Source organism: Xenopus laevis, chromosome 6L (genome assembly GCF_017654675.1).
Source record: "Xenopus laevis strain J_2021 chromosome 6L, Xenopus_laevis_v10.1, whole genome shotgun sequence".
Lineage (NCBI taxonomy): Eukaryota > Metazoa > Chordata > Amphibia > Anura > Pipidae > Xenopus > Xenopus laevis.
Genome location: NC_054381.1, coordinates 134467263 through 134486815, shown reverse-complemented (window position 1 = coordinate 134486815; position 19553 = coordinate 134467263). Strand labels below are relative to the sequence as shown.

Genomic DNA, 19553 nt, shown 5'->3' with positions numbered 1-19553 from the left:
TAAGATGGATTCTACATTCAGCTTCCCGCAGGAATGAGATATTCACTATGTTAGTCTATAAGTAGAGCAGTCAGAGGTTTCAACAAGCACAGAGGAAAGGTTAATACACCAGGCATGATCCACCAGGGTAAAGACTCAAGTAGGTAGTCTCAGGCAATATCCAACAGACCGCAGCACACTGACACGTTGTTTCTGTGAAGTTTTTTGTGATTTATTGGCTCATTATCAGTAGACAAAAAATGCAACGTTTCGAGTCTCACAGGACTCTTTATCAAGCATGTGGTTACATTCATTACTCTGTGTTAAATAGTGATCAGTGATGGGCGGGGACATCAATGACAATGTAACATACATTGGATACATATAGTGCATACTTATCAGATTGTTAATAACCATTGTATTCCTTGGACAGTGCCCATATTCATTACTTGTATTTCTCAGTGTATCAATCTAGTATTAATTTAAACAAACAATGTTTTCGTATTAACAATTGCCAAACAATAAAATCACTCCCTTGTTTAAAGTATAATCCTTTACACTCAATTTTGTATAAATCGATTTGTAGTATTGGAAGATCTGAGACGCTTGTATTACCTTTCTTGCAACATTCTATTCCATGGTCTCTTATGCAGAAGGTAATGACTGCACTCAGAATTATCCGAATCCCAGACCATTCTTACTACCCTTTAAAAGAAAAAAATAGGTACCGTATATACTCGAGTATAAGCCGTCCCAAGTATAAGCCGAGGTACCTAATTTTACCTCAAAAAACTGGTAAAGCTTATTGACTCGAGTATAAGCCGAGTATAAGCCTAGGGTGAGAAATGCAGCAGCTTCTGGTAAGTTTCAATCAAAAAATTGAGGGTTTCTGCTCCCATTGGAGGTGCTGGTGTTTCGTTTTGGATGCCGGCGACTATTCTTGGAGACTATTCTTGGACGCCGGCGACTATTCTTAGACGCTGGCGACTATTCTTAGACGCCGGCGACCGTTTTTGCGCTTGAACCGAGTATAAGCCGAGGTAGAGTTTTTCAGCATATTTTGGGGGCTGAAAAACTCGGCTTATACTCAAGTATATACGGTAGTCTCAGGCAGTGAAGAATCCCTTAGAAAGCATTTGAAGGTCATTGTATAATGGGGCTGAGATCCCAATGTAATTACTATGACTGCTGTAACCTGGCATTTGTCACAGTTAACAAATTAAAGGTGATTAAAGCCAATAAATGTATTATTTGTTTTAACAACCACTGATGCCTAATTCAACGTGAGAGCCAGACAACCCGTCTACTATCCAATCCACAAGTGCACAACTGAGAGACAGAGTCCTGAGTAACACGCTCTATGCTGGGATCAGTAGAATGAGGTTGAAAAAAGCATTATTTTATTTTACTGGAGCTTTCCCTAAAGCCCCATACTACAAAAAAAACCATGGCTACCCTCAGGAATTAGCTGTCAAAATTCAATTTGAACATTTTGCTCAGAAGCCAGTTTCATTTTACATTTTACAGACTCAGCTAATTAAATGGCCCGCGGTAGTTTACACATCAATGCCAGTGTTGCTGCAGTATAACACACAAAGACGTGATTAATATTCATTATAGAACACTGTGTATCAATACATGATTATTTGACCTCTACTGGTGCCTTTGCAATGTCACAGCTGGACCCTGGGATATATTCAAACCATGATCAGGTTCACTTTAGTATCTGGGACAATGTATAAAATCCACTGCTGGTTCCTTTATGTAAAAGGATTACATGCCAATTCTATACATTACCTTCTTCTACATATTTAGATTTACTACAGTGTTTTAACCCATTGTGCTACACAGATCACTGTAATGTGCATAATAAGCTGGATCCGACTGGAGGGGGCATGCCTGGCATAAGGTGAGATCTATATATATATATATATATATATATATATATATATATATATATATATATATATATATATACTGGACCAAGAAGGACAGCACTCCTAGGATTTAAATAATCGGCATAAACCTATTATTTAAACCCTAGAAGTGACCCTTTGGACTATTATATATATATATATATATATATATATATATATATATATATATATATATATATATATATATAATCCAAGTATGACAATATTCACATATGGAATGTTGAAGGTTTAAGATACTGTTCCTGTTCACACTTATAGCCCAATCCCTTTCCTCGCATCTACAAAGAGGGAGGATGAACTTCGTAAACTTATGGAGGATTCGACTCCAAGGGGCAGATTTACTAAGCTCGAGTGAATAGTTCGAATGCAAAAATATTCGAATTTCAAAGAAATTTTTTGGGTAGTTCGACCATCGATTTGGTCAAATTCGATCGAATTTGATCGAATCGAATGATTCGAATGATTCAAAGTAAAAATCGTTCGAACATTCGATAATCGAAGTACTATCTCTTTAAAAAATCCTTTGACTCAATACTTTGCCAAATAAAAGCTACCGAATTGAATGTTAGCCTATGGGGACATTGTAGATAGGTTTTGGGCACTTTTTATGATCGAATAAAAATCATTTGATCAATCGCTTAAAATCGTTCGATTCGACAATCGTAATGATTTTTATTCGATCATTTGATCGAACCTATTGCGTTAAAATCCTTTGAATTCGATATTCGAATTTCGAAGGATTTTACTTCGATGGTCGAATTAGAGGGTTTTTTAACCCTCGGAATTCGACCCTTGATAAATCTGCCCCCAAGTGTAGTAAAGTGAAAACCATGTTTTTAACAAATCGTTATAATGGCCATAACATTGATCTTGTTCTATTATTCGAGCCTAAGCTGGAGGGGAAGTGAGCTCTTCAAAGTTGCAGAGTTTTGTTGCCGGCACGGGACACTATTGGGTTTGGTGGCCTTTTCGGAACAATATTGCGGGCCCCATATACATTTTACACTGAAGGAAACAGCTTTGATATGTTGCTGAACTATACCCAACATGTTTCTATACATAAGTGTTGGTGGATGTAGTCTACGCCTCATAATAGCTGCTATTTTAAAGAACTATATATCTTTTTATAAATGACAGTTCTTATAGGGCTGCCAAGACTGTTTATTCAATGAATATGGGATACTACATTAATGGGACATAATGGATGGACACTTGGGGTTTGGAAGGGATGTTTGCACAAAATAAATTGCATGTATCGGGGTTTTTGCATTGATTTGTCTACACGGGAGGGTAGCATATTGATTGATACACATTTCATATGTACTAAAGACACATCGCAAAGAGTTTCAGTTTAACTATAACTTCAACATAACACACAAAATATTTTTTATTGATTTTTTATGTACTAATGACACATCGCAGAGGGTTGAAGTTTAACTATAACTTCGACATATTACACATACTTTTTTTCTTTTGGGGACAAGAATGGTTATATACACATATGTATTAATGTAAAAGGTTTTTGTTAAATATAATGCTACATTTATGATTACACGGGGTGAACAGCTTAAATCATTGATTGTCTTGTCTACATCAGAGTAAATGAACTGTGTGAATCTGAAGGGAGGGCTTTTCTTAGTTCCACTAAAACAACTATTTGCATTGGAATAACCACTTCCTTTAGAGATTGAATTAGCAGGGTAGTTTAGTTGAACATCACTCAATATTGCAGCCTATATGAGTTTCCAATAATAAGTGTGGGTTACAAAACCCGTCTATCCACCCCAGCGACTATAAGCCGCCAATGAGGTTGAAGTTTTTAAGGGTTTTAAAGCTTCTAATAACACTCCTCACTTATGGGGTGGTCTCAGTAACTGGGCTTTTCATTTTAGCAAGTTTAAGATGTTAATTAAGTCAGAGGAACAAACTAGTTTTTTGATGTTGATATATTGGTGTGCGGATAAATACTTGCCCCGTAATACAGGATTAGATTATTATTGATAGAAACCGATCCAATGACCAACTAGTATACACTTTGAGCCATTCTCAAGTTTGATACATTTTGACAGATGTTATAACAAGTGATGATCTTTACTGATGGGCGAAATTGGTGCGTTTCGCCGGAAAAAATTTTTTTGACGCCAGCCAATTTTCGTGGCGGTTTCGCTAATTTATTTGCGGGCGGCGAATCGCAGCAATTCGCCGCAAATTCGCCCATCACTAATGATCTGATTTAGATAAGATAGGAGTAAGTATATGTTACAATCAGAACAGTGTCAGTTTCTATTTGTTATTTTATTATAGTAATGTTTATTTTATATAGTATATGTTCTTTTGGAGTTGTGTAGTTGTTTTATGTTTAAAAACTGACGAGCATCATAGATATGCAGGTATAATGTTAATTGATGCTGTGATAGACGCAGCTTAAGTAATATTCACACCTGATGAGGGTTACACGTCATTATTATCTAAGCTATTTCCCGCCAGTGTGTTAGTATAAGGCATATTCCACTGTGTATTTTTATGCTTTATGCTTTGAGAAAGGCCTCGGAGAGGCCGAAACGTCAGCTTATAGCTTTTATTAAATATACACACACATATATATATATATATATATATATATATATATATATATATATATATATATATACACACACACACATATATATATATGTAGTTTATCATTATTTAGCAGGGAGAGCTCCGCAAAGATCTCTATTATCAGTGAAAATGGTACTTTGAGTACTATACCATTTTATATATATATATATATATATGTATATATATATACATATATATATATATATATATATAAAATGGTATAGTACTCAAAGTACCATTTTATATATATATATATATATATATATATATATATATATATATATATATATATATATATATATATAAAATGGTATAGTACTCAAAGTACCATTTTCACTGATAATAGAGATCTTTGCGGAGCTCCCCTGCTAAATGATGATAAACTACGAGAAGAAACTATGAGAAGTTATAATACAAGTGAAAAATATATCAATCTTATACTGTAGTTACAATAAGGCAGATTTAATTGTTTCTTTAATTCCTTATTGGAGGCAAAACAATCATATTGGCTTTAATTAATTTTTATTAGATTTATGGTATGGTGACTTCAAATAATGGAAGGACCCCTTATCTGGAAAAGCCCAGGTCCTAAGCATCCCCGATAACAGGTCCCATAACCTGTGCTTGACTATAAACAAAACATAAACTTGTAACTTGCCCTATAGATTGGCTCACACACAATATCAATATATCAGGCCATCACTGAACAGAGGCTTTTCTTTAGAAAATGATCCGTCTGGTTCTCATATAGTAAAACATCTACAAAAGCAAATAAAATGGACGTGTGAAATAATCATGGAAATGCACCTTGCAAGGAAACATAAAACACTGATGTAATTAACTTACAGCATTATACTGCCAATTATAAAGTTTCAATATTCTTTTACAGAGCGGCATTATTTAACCTTAGCTTAGTCACCTTCATTATGAAAATATTTAAGCCTTTCTGAAATGAGTTATGGAGACGGGGAATGTTATGCTAACTGAAAATGATGTATTTGTTGCTGTGCAGTAAGTTCTAGGGAGAGTATACATTTATTTGTGATACGTGACATGTGGCATGCTATTTCAATAGACCCTGTAACAACAACTGCAGTCAACAGTTTGACTTATTCACACCCAGAGAGAAACAAGTCATTTACATATCATTGTGTTTTGTTTTGTTCCACTAGGCAAGGACTCATTTACAAACAAGTGTGCCAAATTCAGTCCCAAATCGCCACGGTTTTTAAGCCATAATTAAGCTTTTTCCAGGTAATAATGGGCACCCTCTGAGTAGTATCTACACAATGCAACAATACAGAAGCTTGTACCAAATAACTAACAAGTTGTGGTGCGCCATTTTCTTATTGCATTTGGCACCGATGATGGCATGAGGTGAAAGTGGGCAAATTATATGCTTGTAAAACTTATTTTTTAGTCTTATCTGTATTCTTTTTATTTGTATATTTTAATTAATGGGGCTGCACCTTTGGGAAGCCCAGAACAATTGCTTGGGGCCCAATCGCAGTCCAGTTAGGGTATAATCTGTTTTTAAATAGACTTAAAATCAAATTTCAAGGGTCAATTCTAGTGAAAATGTGCTTGTTATTGTAGATATTATTATTATTATTATTAACATGTATTTACAAAGCTCCAACATATTTTGCAGCGATGTACAATACAATACAGAATTTCATACATAGCAACCAATAACGAATACAAGAGGTGAAGAGGGCCCTGCCCAAAAGAGCTTACAATCTAAAAGGAGACAGGGTTGAGACATCAGGGGGCCCATTTACATAGCTCGAGTGAAGGAATAGAAGAATGGGCTACTTCGACTTCGAATCGAACGATTCGTACTAAAAATCGTTCGACTATTCGACCATTCAATAGTCGAAGTACTGTCTCTTTAAAAAAAAACTTCGACCCCCTAGTTTGCCACCTAAAACCTACCGAAGTCAATGTTAGCCTATGGGGAAGGTCCCCATAGGCTTTGTTAGCTTTTTTAGGTTGAAGAAAAATTGTTCGATCGATGGATTAAACGAATTGCGGTAAATCCTTCGACTTCGATATTCGAAGTCGAAGGATTTCAATTCGGCAGTCGAATATCGAGGGTTAATTAACCCTCGATATTCGACCATAAGTAAATTTGCCCCAAGGTGTGGGAATGGGCAAGATCAGAAGTAATCAAATGAAATGTAAGCTTCTTGGTACTCTAAATGAATGGCTTATACAACAAGATTTTCATAGAACTCCCACCTTCTTTTTGTCTGAGGAGGTCAGTGGCATAATGACCTTTGGTGCAGCTAATGGCCCTGGCCTTGCACCCCCTTGGGGAATGCTGGAGCCATGATAAAGTTTTCAGAAGTGTGCAGGCACCCGGATTCAGTTGCAGGGGACCCCAACAGTGGCTGAAGGATGCCTTGAACAAATGATGACTTACAAAACGACCATCTCATAACAAATATACAAGGTGCTTTCTGTGCAATGTATATAATGATGAATATAATATATTATACACAGTATATTGGCCTCCGACTTACAAATGAACAATATTGTGATTTATTTTTTGATTGGGGGGAGGCATTGCATTCCTTAAACCAATGTATATTTATATTAAAGACTTCTCAAAAACGATACATTCTGTCTAACTAATACAATCCTTATTCTTCTATAAGGGGCAGATTTATCTAAGTGAATTAGAGGGAATTTTCGAAGTAAAAAAATTCGAAGTAATTTTTTGGATAATTCGACCATCGAATAGGATACTACGACTTTGACTTCGATATTCGATAAAAAAAACTTTGACTTCAATACTTCGCCAAATTAAACCTGCCGAAGTGCTATGTCAGCGTATAGGGACCTTCTAGAGCATTTTTTAAAGTTTTTTGAAGTCGAAGAAAAATCGCTCGATCGATCGATCGATTAAATCCTTCGAATCATTCGAACGATTTTAATTCGACCGCAGGATACCCAAATTCGCAGAAAAAAAACTTTGACTTCAATATTCGAAATCGAAGTATTTAAATTCGATGGTCGAATTTCGAAGTATTTTTGACTTCGAAATTCGACCCTTGATAAATCTGCCCCTAAATGTTTAGTAAAACATCGACAAAGTTTGTTCTGTCCAAGATACCATGCACATAAACAGAGGTTGTGGTTTAGTTTCTTGTCAGAATAAACAGACACAAGCTAAAGTGGCTTCTGGTAGCTGGGTTGTCAAAAAAATTAGTGCAATGCTTGTTTGTCCTCTCACCTATGATCCTATATCATTTTATAGAGCAAGAAAAGCTTTATAAAAATAGTCTTGTTACAGCCGCTATCATCACTAAGTAAAATTCCACTTTAATAATACAGGAATGGCATCTCATATCCAGAAACCTGCTATCCAGAAAGCTCCAAATTACAGGAAGTCCATCTCCCATAGACTCTTTTAATTAAATAATTCGAATTTTTTAAAGCATTATTTCCTTTTTCTCTGTAATAATAAAACAGTATTTTGTACCTGATCCAAACTAAGAAATAACTAATTCTTATTGGAGGCGTGGTGTTTACATGAATCTTTTTTGAAAATACTACACTATATTTTGCTTCATTTTTCTGTTAGTTTTTCTCCGTTGCCTGAGGCGCTGATCCACTTTTATATACATGTGGAGGCAAAACCAGCCTATTGCGTTTATTTAATATGTACATAATTTTTTAGAAGTCAACGTATAGAGATCCAAATTATGGAAAGACCCCTAATCCAGAAAACTGAAGTTTCCGAGCATTCTGGATAACAGGTGCCATACCTATACATTTTTACGTTCTTATTTCAATATTAATTTCTCTGACATTGGAGCCAAAAGATCCTGGATACCGTGATACTGTTGAGAAATGTCACATCTCATCCTATACAGTTTATCGCATATGAACTCCTCAATGCTTTATTCACTTGTAGAGGATTTTCAAGGATTTATCAAAGGATGGGACAAGTGTTAGCTCCTGTATGCACCGTATAATTGACTATGCATTTAAAAAAAGATCTGTAAAATGTACCTCTGGTGAACTGTGGTGGCCTCTATAAATAAATATGCCCCAAAATGTGAGTTGTCATTTTAATATTGAAGTTGTGTGGCTGTGCACAAAAGACAATATTCTTTAGCTCTTTTGCAGATTGATAATACAGGTATGGGATCCATTTAGCGCAAACCCATTATCCAGAATGCTCTGAATTATGGGAAGGCCATCTCCCATAGACTCAATTTAATCCAATAATTCAGATTTTCAAAATTGCCTTCCTTTTTCTTTGTGATAATAAAACAGTACCTTGTAATTGATCCAAACTAAGATATAATTAATCCTTATTGAAAGCAAAACAATCCTATTGGGTTTATTTAATGTTTAAATTATTTTTAAGCAGACAATGTATTGAGATCCAAATTACGGAAATATCCCTTATCCGGAAAACCCCAGGTCCCAAGCATTCTGCATTATAGGTTCCATACCTGTATAGTTACAAATCTACATAGCTTTTAAAGCCAAACAGTGCACACACATCATGGTGGTGGTGGCAGTAGTAATGTTTTTACAATGTTTTTACTAAACCCAACCAGGTCCCACTTCAGTGTATCTAAACAGGCTTGTTGGAGATGAGACTTGCCCTGGCCTTATTACCTAAATGTAGCGCAATGAGCAGAAACTCTTTCTCTAAAAAGACAAAATAAGTGTAGTGTGAAGGGATCTTCTGCTTAACAGATCTCTACTAATGGAACATAGTATAGTAGAGCAATTGAATTTCCAAGAACCTCCAGTGTGTTCTCATCTTTCTAAAAGGGATCAACCAACCAGAAAAAAACCTTATACACAGAGGAATAACAGGTAGAATGCTGAACACCACAGAATACATTTTAATGTTAAGGTTTTTTGGCACAATAAATGTTTTGATGACCAAAGTTCTTGATTCTGAAATAATTGCAGATCTTTTACCAACATTTTCAAAATGGAAAAGCTTAGAATAGATGCACAATAACCAGTGCAATATAATTCTTTTGCCTTTGGTTCAATAAAATATATTTTAATAGAGGAAGTTCATCAATGTTTATGTTAGGACATCCCTCCAAACTATAAGAAAGAAATGGTGGTTTTTATTTTTTTCTGGTGAGTCTGGTTTGGATTTGGTTCACTATTCAGCCAAATCTGGAGAATTTGGATATATTCAAAAATTATGGATTTGGAGCATCCCTAGAAATTGTTTCTTGCTTCAGTCTGTTCCTAAATGGTATCACAACTATTATTTTGAAAATGTAAAAAATTCCATTTTGAATATGGGTTTTCCATTCTATATGTATAATAATCAGGTATGGGAACTGTTTTGGAGTCTGGTTTGGGTTTGGTTCAGTATTCAGCCAAATCTGAAGCATTTGGACATATTAAAAAATTATGGTTTTGGAGCATCCCTAGAAACCATGGTTTCGTATGATATTTTATCTTGCTTCAGTCTGTTCCTAAAAGCTATCGCAAATAATATTGGGAATGTCAAAAATCCATTTTGAATATGGGTTTTCCATTCTTTATGTATAATAATACAGGTATGGGACCTGTAATCCAGAATACCCTGGAATTGGGGTTTTCCGGGTAATGGATCTTTCTGTAGGGATCTTCATACTTTGTCTACTAGAAAATCATTTAAACATTATATAAATCCAGTAGTTGTTTTGCTTATAATTAGGATGAATTAGGAGTCTACAGGAGACAGCCGTTCCATAATTCGAAGCTTTCTGGATAACAGGATTCCAGATAACGGATCCTATATCTGTATATGAATACAGTATGTCATCATAGCATGTAATGTCAAGAACAGAACTCATATGAGAACATATTTATAAATACCCTATACAGTGGATAATGAGATGAATCATTGGAGCCCAAGCATTTCAGTAGCACTTTGTTTGATAAACATGGACTGATTGCATGATACTCTCTCACTCATATTATTCCCAAATTATAGACCCAGTAGTTGGGCAAATACATTCACAAGATATTGGAGTAAAATCATGCATACACATGCACAAACACACATATAAATATTAAGCTTACAAACAGAGTTTAAAGTGACTCCAGAGACAGACAAAAGCTTAATGTTAAAGGTCCAGCAGCTTCTTTATCACAGTACATATTACATAACGGTTAGATTAAAATCAGGTTCATGGACATCTATGCTGCCTTCCTACGCCTCTGTGCAATAAACTGTAAAAGATATAGATACAGCAATTTCCATAAATAACATGGAAATGAAATGATTCAACCCCAAACCCAGAGTAACACCATGCACATACCTAGTCAATAGGAAATATGCAGTTTCAGGAGTAGAAGAGAACTTGAGTATTGTTATTATTATATATACATAAAGGTTATAAAAGATACAACCTACACCACTTCATCTCTTCCTTAAAAAAATTAAAGAAAAGGACAAAAAAGCATTAAAATGAAAAGTACAAAGTTTGCCGTCTATCTGCAGGAAATCGGCGACACATTTTCAGTTTCTTTGAAGACGAAAAGAAGAAACACCACGAGCATAACTTAAAATTTTCAATATTTTGTGCTGGGGATTCTATAAAGCTGCCCTTTAAAAAAAAAAAGAGAGTTTCCATAGTAACACAGGGAACTATATCTCCTAATAGATCATCCCTCGCTCTTTATGTTGACTGCACAAAAACCTCATCAAGGATTTCTTGCCAGATGAATGTCATTTATAGATTCACGCTTTATTTTATAGCAAAATAGAGAATTCTCTATCTACAAAGAGGCAAATGGAAAATGTACTTACATCGTTGATTTCTGCGTTTGCTCTTGTACATGGTCATTCTGGAAAAGATTCGACGTTTCAAGAAGTAATTCTTTTTTTTTTTTATTTCGTTGCTTAGCAGGAGCACAAAAGGAAGGAGATTGGGCTTTTGCTTTGCAGTCAGGCACTTGGCTCTGTACTGATGGAAGCTAACCAGCAATTTCACACTGTGAGCATGGTTGAAACCATTCGAGCAAAATAGAGGGGAGATGCAGAATAATGCACTGCATACTCATACTGTCACTGGCTTTTATTATTCTAATTCCTGTCTAACCCATGTTGCTGATCTGAATACATTGTTACAGGATGCCAGTGCTCTTTTACATTGTACACAATCTGCACGACTACAAAATATGCTTCACAGTTTATTTGGGCTATTTCAAGCCTATGGCTATTACTTGGTTTTAACTAATTATGTAGCAGATTGTATCGTCATCCATTAAAGCTATATCTGGGTGCTGAGCACTTGAAAGGAGTAGCAGAAAAATAATGAATATAAATTGGCATTTGTCTCCCTTTCAACTATATAAAAATAATGATACTTATGAGGATCTATCATTACTTTGGATGAGCAGGCTTTTAGAGAAAAGACAAGTGCGGATTAGCCGTTGGTATATTTCTCTGCAATTGGATGGCAGTTCTGCATGGGTTAGAAAATTGCACAAAAGATCATTTTATCTTCAGCAATACAGATTTTAAGTGGAATTTCGGATAAAGGCTGGCGTCAGTTGTATCGATTGCTTTAGATTGGCAAGGCACCGGCGCAAACATGGATTCAATCACCTGCAGTTTTAACAATACGCACAATTTGGGGAGCAGCTAGTTTCATTATGCAGGTTTATGAACGTGTGAACTGCAAGAGAAATACATTGTTCCTGTTACAGCTACAGAATGAGTATTGTGGATAACAGAATATGATGGTTCTTAAACATTATTTAACTGTATGTTAATGTAAATTGTAAATGGTAATGTAAATAATGTAAAGGGCAGAGAAACAAGGTCAGATTTCAGGAGATTAGTTGCCCAGCGACAAAACTTCTCTTCTCTTCTCTCTCTCCCCGAACTGTCTTCGCCTTCCCGCCGGCTAGAATGCAAATCACCGGCAGGATGGCACTCTGAAGCACGTTGTTACGAAACGCGTCAGACCTTGGACGACTTCGGAAGCGGAATCGCTCCGAGTGCCATCCCGTCGGTGATTTACATTCTAGTTGGTGGGAAGGCAGGGGAAGGCAGTTCAGGGGGATTAGTTTCCCCCATGAAGAGAAGATTTGTCCTTGGGCGATTTCTGAAAACAAAGTGCTCCGAGTGCCATTCCGCCGCTGATTTACATTTTAGTTGGTGGGAAGGCAGGGAAGGTAGTTCGGGGAGATTAGTCACCCCGAAGAAGAAGAGGTTTGTCGCCGGTGCGACTAAACTCCTCGAATCTGACCACGTGTCTGCCCTAAAGGTAAATTTAAAGTTATCATTGAAATGAATGAAATCAATTAAACAAAACTGCAAAACGGCTGCTGTTTTAATGTACAAGGAAAGTGAAAAGCACTAGGGGGTGCCTAACTGTCAGACCCCCCCACCATAGATTATAAAGGGGCACCTGAAAAGTGGAGTGGACATGACTATGATACGAATAGGGCTCTATGGGGAGGGTGTTGAATTATGGGGATTGTAGTTCCGAGTCAAGACAAGGGAAGGACGGGCAACAGAGGCTATATTAAGGTGGGGCTAAAGTAAGGGGGCAGACATTTTACCTAAAGGTTGGAGACAGCTCCTATGGGAAACAGAAAGGGATGTTGGCACAGTGAGGGTTATGTAGTTGCAGCAATATGGAGGCGTGGTGGGCTGCACTATAGGCAGCCAAAAAAAGCAAAGAAAACTGAAGGAGGTAGTACAAGTCGGAGATAGGCCTTGGGGGGCTAGGCCCGTTTAGGTGCCACAGTATGTGGGGTGTTGGGAACTAGCCTAAGGTTCGAAAATTAAGGTAGGATATTATATTGTTGTGGTTAAATGCAGCCAGCAATGGTTTATTTATGTGTTTATGTATTGGTTAAGAAAATTATTATGGATGATTATTAATTTGTGTGTTTATAGGATTGTTATTCATATTAAATGCTTAATAAACTAAGCTGCTGCCTTTCCACCCAGATTCTTTGTATTGGTGTAAGTTATTGGGGAAGAAAGAAGGGCACAGGCATTGGTTGACCATGTTCTTCTTCACTAAAAACAGAAGTATGCTTCTATCTTGAGCTTAAAGGGATGGTGCACCTTTATTCAGCCGCTCTCTAGGTTTTCAATTTCAGCAAGCTAGTTGCTATGGTCCAAATTACCCTAGCAACCCCACAATGATCTGAACAAGAGACTGGAAAACGATGAAAAGGAAAGGGCCTGCTTAGAAAGATGAGTAATAAAAAGTAGCAATAACAGTACATGTGTAGCCTTACAGAGCATTTGTTTTTTATATTGGGTCAGTGAAAGCTGGAAAAAAGTCAGAAGAAAAAGGCAAATCATTAAAAAAACTATAAAATAACAAATAATGAACACCAATTGAAAAGTTGCTTTGAATAGAATTTTATAACATACTGAAAGTTAACTTAAAGGTGGATCACCCCTTAAACGATGTCCTCAAACCAGCATAATAATTATAATAGAACTAGTAAGTCTGGCAGATCCAAAAGTGTTACTTATTAATCCTTAATACTCCAGTGTGGATTTCCATAGAACATACTACTAGTGATGAGGTCTGAGAACAGTTTTAAGGGTCTCTGCAATTGGGGTATTTGTCAAATTTAAAATTTTGTTACAATAATGTGATAAGGTCAGCTGTGGTTAACCTTATAGGAGTGCTGGGCACTGTGCCCGATCATATTATCAGTTAATAATAAATGGACTAATGAGTACTTGGTCAGCCGTTATGCTTTACTGGCAAGACTATTGAGCTAAATGTCCCCAGCGCAAAATGCTGAGCAGTAAGGCAGCAATGAATGAGAAATCAATTTAAAATGTAAAAAAAAAATCAAATGTTTAGTTGAGTAAAACAAGCTTGGGTTGTAAAGTACCGGCAGATGTAAGTGCCACAAGCCTGATTAAAGGGAAAATTACTAATTGATTGCCTAAATTGACGTGTGGTACAAGATTCACATGCCCAAAAGCAAGTAAATCACAGGAGCAATGGCCACTAGCACAACAAAAACAGGAGTATTTACAATACTGTAAATGAGGGTGCATGTATAAGACATTAAAGACTAGAATTATGGTATATATTTTTTTACCAAAAAAAATGCGCGACTTTTTGGCACACAAACATGGAATTCAAAAATTTCTTAACCACACACTATGCATGTGGTTCTCAGTTCTCTTTCCCACTTCCCCCTAATTTACATATGAAAATTAGGGTTCGAGATTCCGCCCAATCCTAAAATTGTGCATTCGATGCATCCCTATTTCCAACCCCAGGGGGCAAGTGCAAGAGAGTTGATTAAAAATCCGATGCTTCATGCAGAGAGCAGCACCTGTAGACAAAGTCGATTGCTTCATGCACATCACATCTCATCACCCAATAGAGGTTCAATAATCTATAAACACAAGAAAACCCCTCTGCACTTGCTTGCACTTATAAAAGAGCCCTATTGTTTTTTAGGATTTAAAACAGCCCAGAATACATCTGTAGAAATCAAATCAACTGGACTTGCTTTGTTTTTCTTGAAGACGTTTCACCAGTCATTTAACTGGCTTGCTCAATTTAGAATGACCAGCTGGATGACTGGTGAAACGTCTTCAAGGAAAAAACACAGCAAGTCCAGTTGATTTGACTTATTTCTACAGATATACCATGACCTGGATGAATGAGAATCTTCACAAACATATAGCCCAGAATACATACACCTGTACCAAGTGCATATACAATATTGAGGGGAATTCATAAAATGGGGATTTCAGAAAAACATCTTTTGTAGTAAATTTGGTAACAGAAAGGTGTTTTCCATATTCAGAAACATAAATCTGCCAGATTGTGTTCTAAAATAATTGTACTTGTGAAGAATATGCTTCTATTTCACTGTTCAGTTCTCATTCTTTCTTTTACAAACTAACCCCGGAGTAAAACCAGCACTGATTTAGCACAAGTATCCATGTTAAATTGGGAAAATTTACATGACCTCATAACCAATGTATGAACCACCTTCGCACAGATCTAATACAGTATCATTGTTTATAACTGCTCAAGTACATGTTTTTTCACAAAAAAAACAAACATCTGATTACTTCTTAAGATGGCCATACATGGGCCGATAAAAGCTTATTTGCCCGTGTGTGAAGCCAATAAGTTGGCCAGATGTTGATCAGGCAGGACTAAAAATCCCATTGGATCGCAGCCGCATCTGTCCCGTAATTGTATTGGCTACATTATGATCCGATTGTTGGGTCCTAGGGCCCATGATCGGATCAGCCCGATATCGCCCACCTCAACGAGGGCATATTGGGGAGAGATCAGCTCTTTTGGTGAAATCGCCAAATGAGCAGATCTCTACGTGTATGGTCACCTTTAGTGGTTATGCTGACATGTACATTTGGCCAAGTAGTGGATCTGATCCAAGTAGTGGATCGGTCTCGGATCGTGAACCACAGACTGATTGCAGTTTTCAGCCAGTGGGACTTTCAACTAGGGATGCACTGAATCCACTATTTTGGATTTAGCCGAACTGCCGAATCCTTCGCGAAAGATTTGGCCGAATACTGAACCGAATCCGAATACTAATTTGCATATGCAAATTAGGGGTGGGAAGGGGGAAACTTTTTTTACTTCCTTGTTTTGTGACAAAAAGTCACATGATTTCCCTCCTCGCCCCTATTTTGCATATGCAAATTTGGATTTGGATTCGGTTCGGCCGGGCAGAAGGATTTGGCCGAATCCGAAACCTGCTGAAAAAGGCCAAAACCTGAACCGAATCCTGGATTCGGTGCATCCCTACTTTCAACCGATCAATATCTCAAAGATTCTTGCAGTGGCGTAACTAACTATGCAAAAAAAAAATCTTCGGAGGGGCCTAGCACACTGTAAGCCCCAACTGCCCTCCTACCTGTCTACTCCACGCCCACATTTGAAAATTGTATAGAAGTTACTGTCAGCTCTTATTACTTTAAATTAACAAAAGCACACTGATCAGCCATCAATGGTTTATAATATATGACTATCATTTCTTTATATGCTTTATACATAACAGCCAGAAACCAGCACCTAAAGTAACCTATGGCCCCAAAATGATCTGACAGACAGCATCCCATGCTGTCTCCCACCCAACCCAAGAACTTTTTTTTAAATAGGATGTTGTGGGAGTTGAAGCCATGGGTCAGTGCACCAATTTGAGGGTATAGGTACATCACAACAAAAGTGGCCTAGGGCAGCATAGAAATCCCACCCAGAGAACAGAATCTTTTTTTCTCTGCCTGAATAAAATATAAAGGATATATAGCAACTAGTGATGGGTGAATAAATTTGCGCTCCGCGTTTCACCCTGGCGAATAAATTTGTGAAACTGCAGTGAAAATTTGCAGCATCAAAATTATTTAGACACAGATTGACTTTAATGCAGGCGTCCAAAATGACGCAGGTGTTAAAATTCGCGTTCCGTGAATTTTTAGGCAAAGCGAAACGGGACATATTAGCCCATCACTAATAGCAACACTAGAATTCAGATATATGAAGTGTCTGTCCTTTTATATGCACTTAACCTAATACTGTACATGTGCTTAGTAATGAATGTACAATCATGAATTATCTAGAAAGAGCAAGAAAAATCTGAATTCTTAGTACATGTCCTGCTGCATCCCTGTGTCATTAAGCAAATAGCTGCAAATGTCCTCTGAACGACGTACAGTAAAATGCAACATTTACTTTATTGCGGATAAAATCACGCCCCTTAATGGCTCTTCCAGCAGTAACATATAAAAATATTAGAACATATTCACTTCCCATATCTGATTCCATTTCCAGATGACGGACTCACTGCACATCTGATGATGATGACTCTATTAATTTAGGTGCAATACATGTACACCGGCACCTGCTCTAAAATTATTCACACATTAACAATACTCTTAAATTCATGAGGCATCACTGCTTTTCAGCATCCATTACCATATATTGCAGTGTGTCGCGGAAACACTCTTCATATACAAATTCTCCGCAAGAGAAATCCAGCTAATAATTAAACAGAGGATTCTGTACCTATTTGTTACGGTTCTTTACTTTGAAAAAGCAACACACATAATATTTCTGCGTTATAAGAGTTTCTTTATATTTCCTATAATGTATGTGCATGCCATTGACAAAATAATGGAAACACAAGGTGATTTTTTATGATAAATTTAGCAATTAACAAGCGCCATGCTTATGGCTATGCAGAGAAGACAGCTCAGCTTGGTGGCATTTTGGAAGTCTAGAGCGGGGCTCCCCAATCTTTTGTAAATTCAAATATAAAGCTATTTGGAGGGCAATACAAGCATGAAAAATGTTCCTGGGTGGTGCTGTGATTGGCTATTTGGTAGCCCATATGTGGACTGGCAGCCTGCAGGAGACTCTGTTTGGCAGTACAAGCCTGAAATTCAAAAATAAGCACCTGCTTTGAGGCCAATGGGAGCAACAGTCAAGGGGTTGTGAGCAACATGTTCCTCATGAGCCACTGGTTGGGGGATCACTCACTAATCTAGAGGAAAGACATCAATGATAAGAACATTTGTGGTTAAAACATGCTCATCAACCATCAAGATGAATTTCCTACATTAGTTAGACATAGTTACATAGTTACATTGTTAATTTGTGTTGAAAAAAGACAAAGTCCATCAAGTTCAACCCCTCCAAATGAAAATCCAGCATCCATACACACACCCTCCCTACTTTCACATGCAAGATACAGTAAAGCAATTCTGAATCAGATGAACATTAATCTAGAAGAATGGTATACAGATAAGAAGCAGTGGACTACCTAGCAGTGGAATATAGTCAGATGCTTACAGTACATATGCTGCTGTATTTAGTCCATGACTAGTAACATATCAGGCTATTATTGCACTATGGCAGGGTGATGGAACTTTCAATAAACACTTAAACAGCAATATTGACTGAGGTCCAGTTCCAGATTTGTGTTGAGGCTACAAAGACCTAGGCCTAGGGCAGCAAGTTGTTAGGGATGACATGCCCCCCCTGCGCTCGCTAGAGAGGTGGGGTGGTGGTAGGACCAGCACTAGGACCTTGCAGCCTAGGGGCACCCGCCGCTGAAATCCGGCCCTGCTGCGGTCCAGTTTGTTCCAGTCTGATTTATCCAATTAAATTGGTTGTTGAATTCTCCTGTAGCTGGGACATGTGCACCAGGGCCCACTGTTTGATATGATGAGTCTACCTTTATCAGTCAGCAACTAGTAATCTTTGCTTAAAATAGTAATCTATATTAATCAAGCAGTACTGGAGGCGATATAGTAACCCATGTTGGACTAAACATTCACTGGGACATTTTGTATAAATATAAGAAGAAAGTGCCTCTGTTGACACTGAGGAACCCTGGAGCTATCACCAACCTGAATGTGACGGTAGCTTCAAGGATTTCACAGTGGACTGTGTCACCAGGCGCAGCAGGCTTGTGGCAAAAGAAACAGAGCACTCTGAGAATTTGGACCACAAGTTGTGTTTAATTCACAAAAACATGCACGCACAATTGTGGCAAGCATAAATCAGAGGATAGTCGCAAAACGATGGAATAAAAGCTGCATTGTAGGGGTAAAACAAGGTATTTGCATAATGTGCCTGTTAAGTAAATATCTAGTTTAGAACGCAGCACGGCTGAAAGATGAAGATAAAAGCTTTTATTAAGAACGTATGGCTTTTGATCTGTGACCATTGCAATTGTTGCAGATCAAAAGCCATAGGTTTATAAAAAAGGCTTTTTAACTTCATTCTTCAGCAGCACTTTGTCGTATATTAGAATTCAATAATGCAGTTGGCTAGTGGATCACGGGTCAAGCAGATTTTGGAAAGAATTGTGAAGTTGCTGAGTGCTGACTGAATCATCCTAAGCAAATGCCCATTACTATCTTGGCAGCTATATGTTACTTGTTGAATTGTGATCAACGGCTTCTAGCATTAAAAAGGTACTAAAGAGTTATGACTACTCCCTTAACCCCACTTCATTTTCATCTTTTAACATCTCCTAGGCCAAGGCTGTAGGGATATAAAACAACAATAT

The 19553-nt window shown here is 37.2% G+C and overlaps 1 protein-coding gene across 5 annotated transcripts in view; it reads right to left on the bottom strand.

Moving 5' to 3' along the window:
- ralyl.L (RALY RNA binding protein like L homeolog) overlaps positions 1 to 19553 on the bottom strand; it is a 387429-nt gene that overhangs the window by 109918 nt on the left and 257958 nt on the right. The window contains exon 1 of one of the 5 annotated variants that reach the window (XM_041566534.1): positions 11308 to 11528. The exons of 3 other annotated variants lie outside the window; for them this stretch is intronic. In XM_041566534.1, the coding sequence (XP_041422468.1) occupies positions 11308 to 11344 (37 nt within the window). In that variant the 5' untranslated portion in view covers positions 11345 to 11528. Of the gene's footprint in view, positions 1 to 11307; positions 11529 to 19553 lie in introns of those variants that run through there. One more of the 5 variants, XM_041566533.1, reaches the window with a different exon arrangement.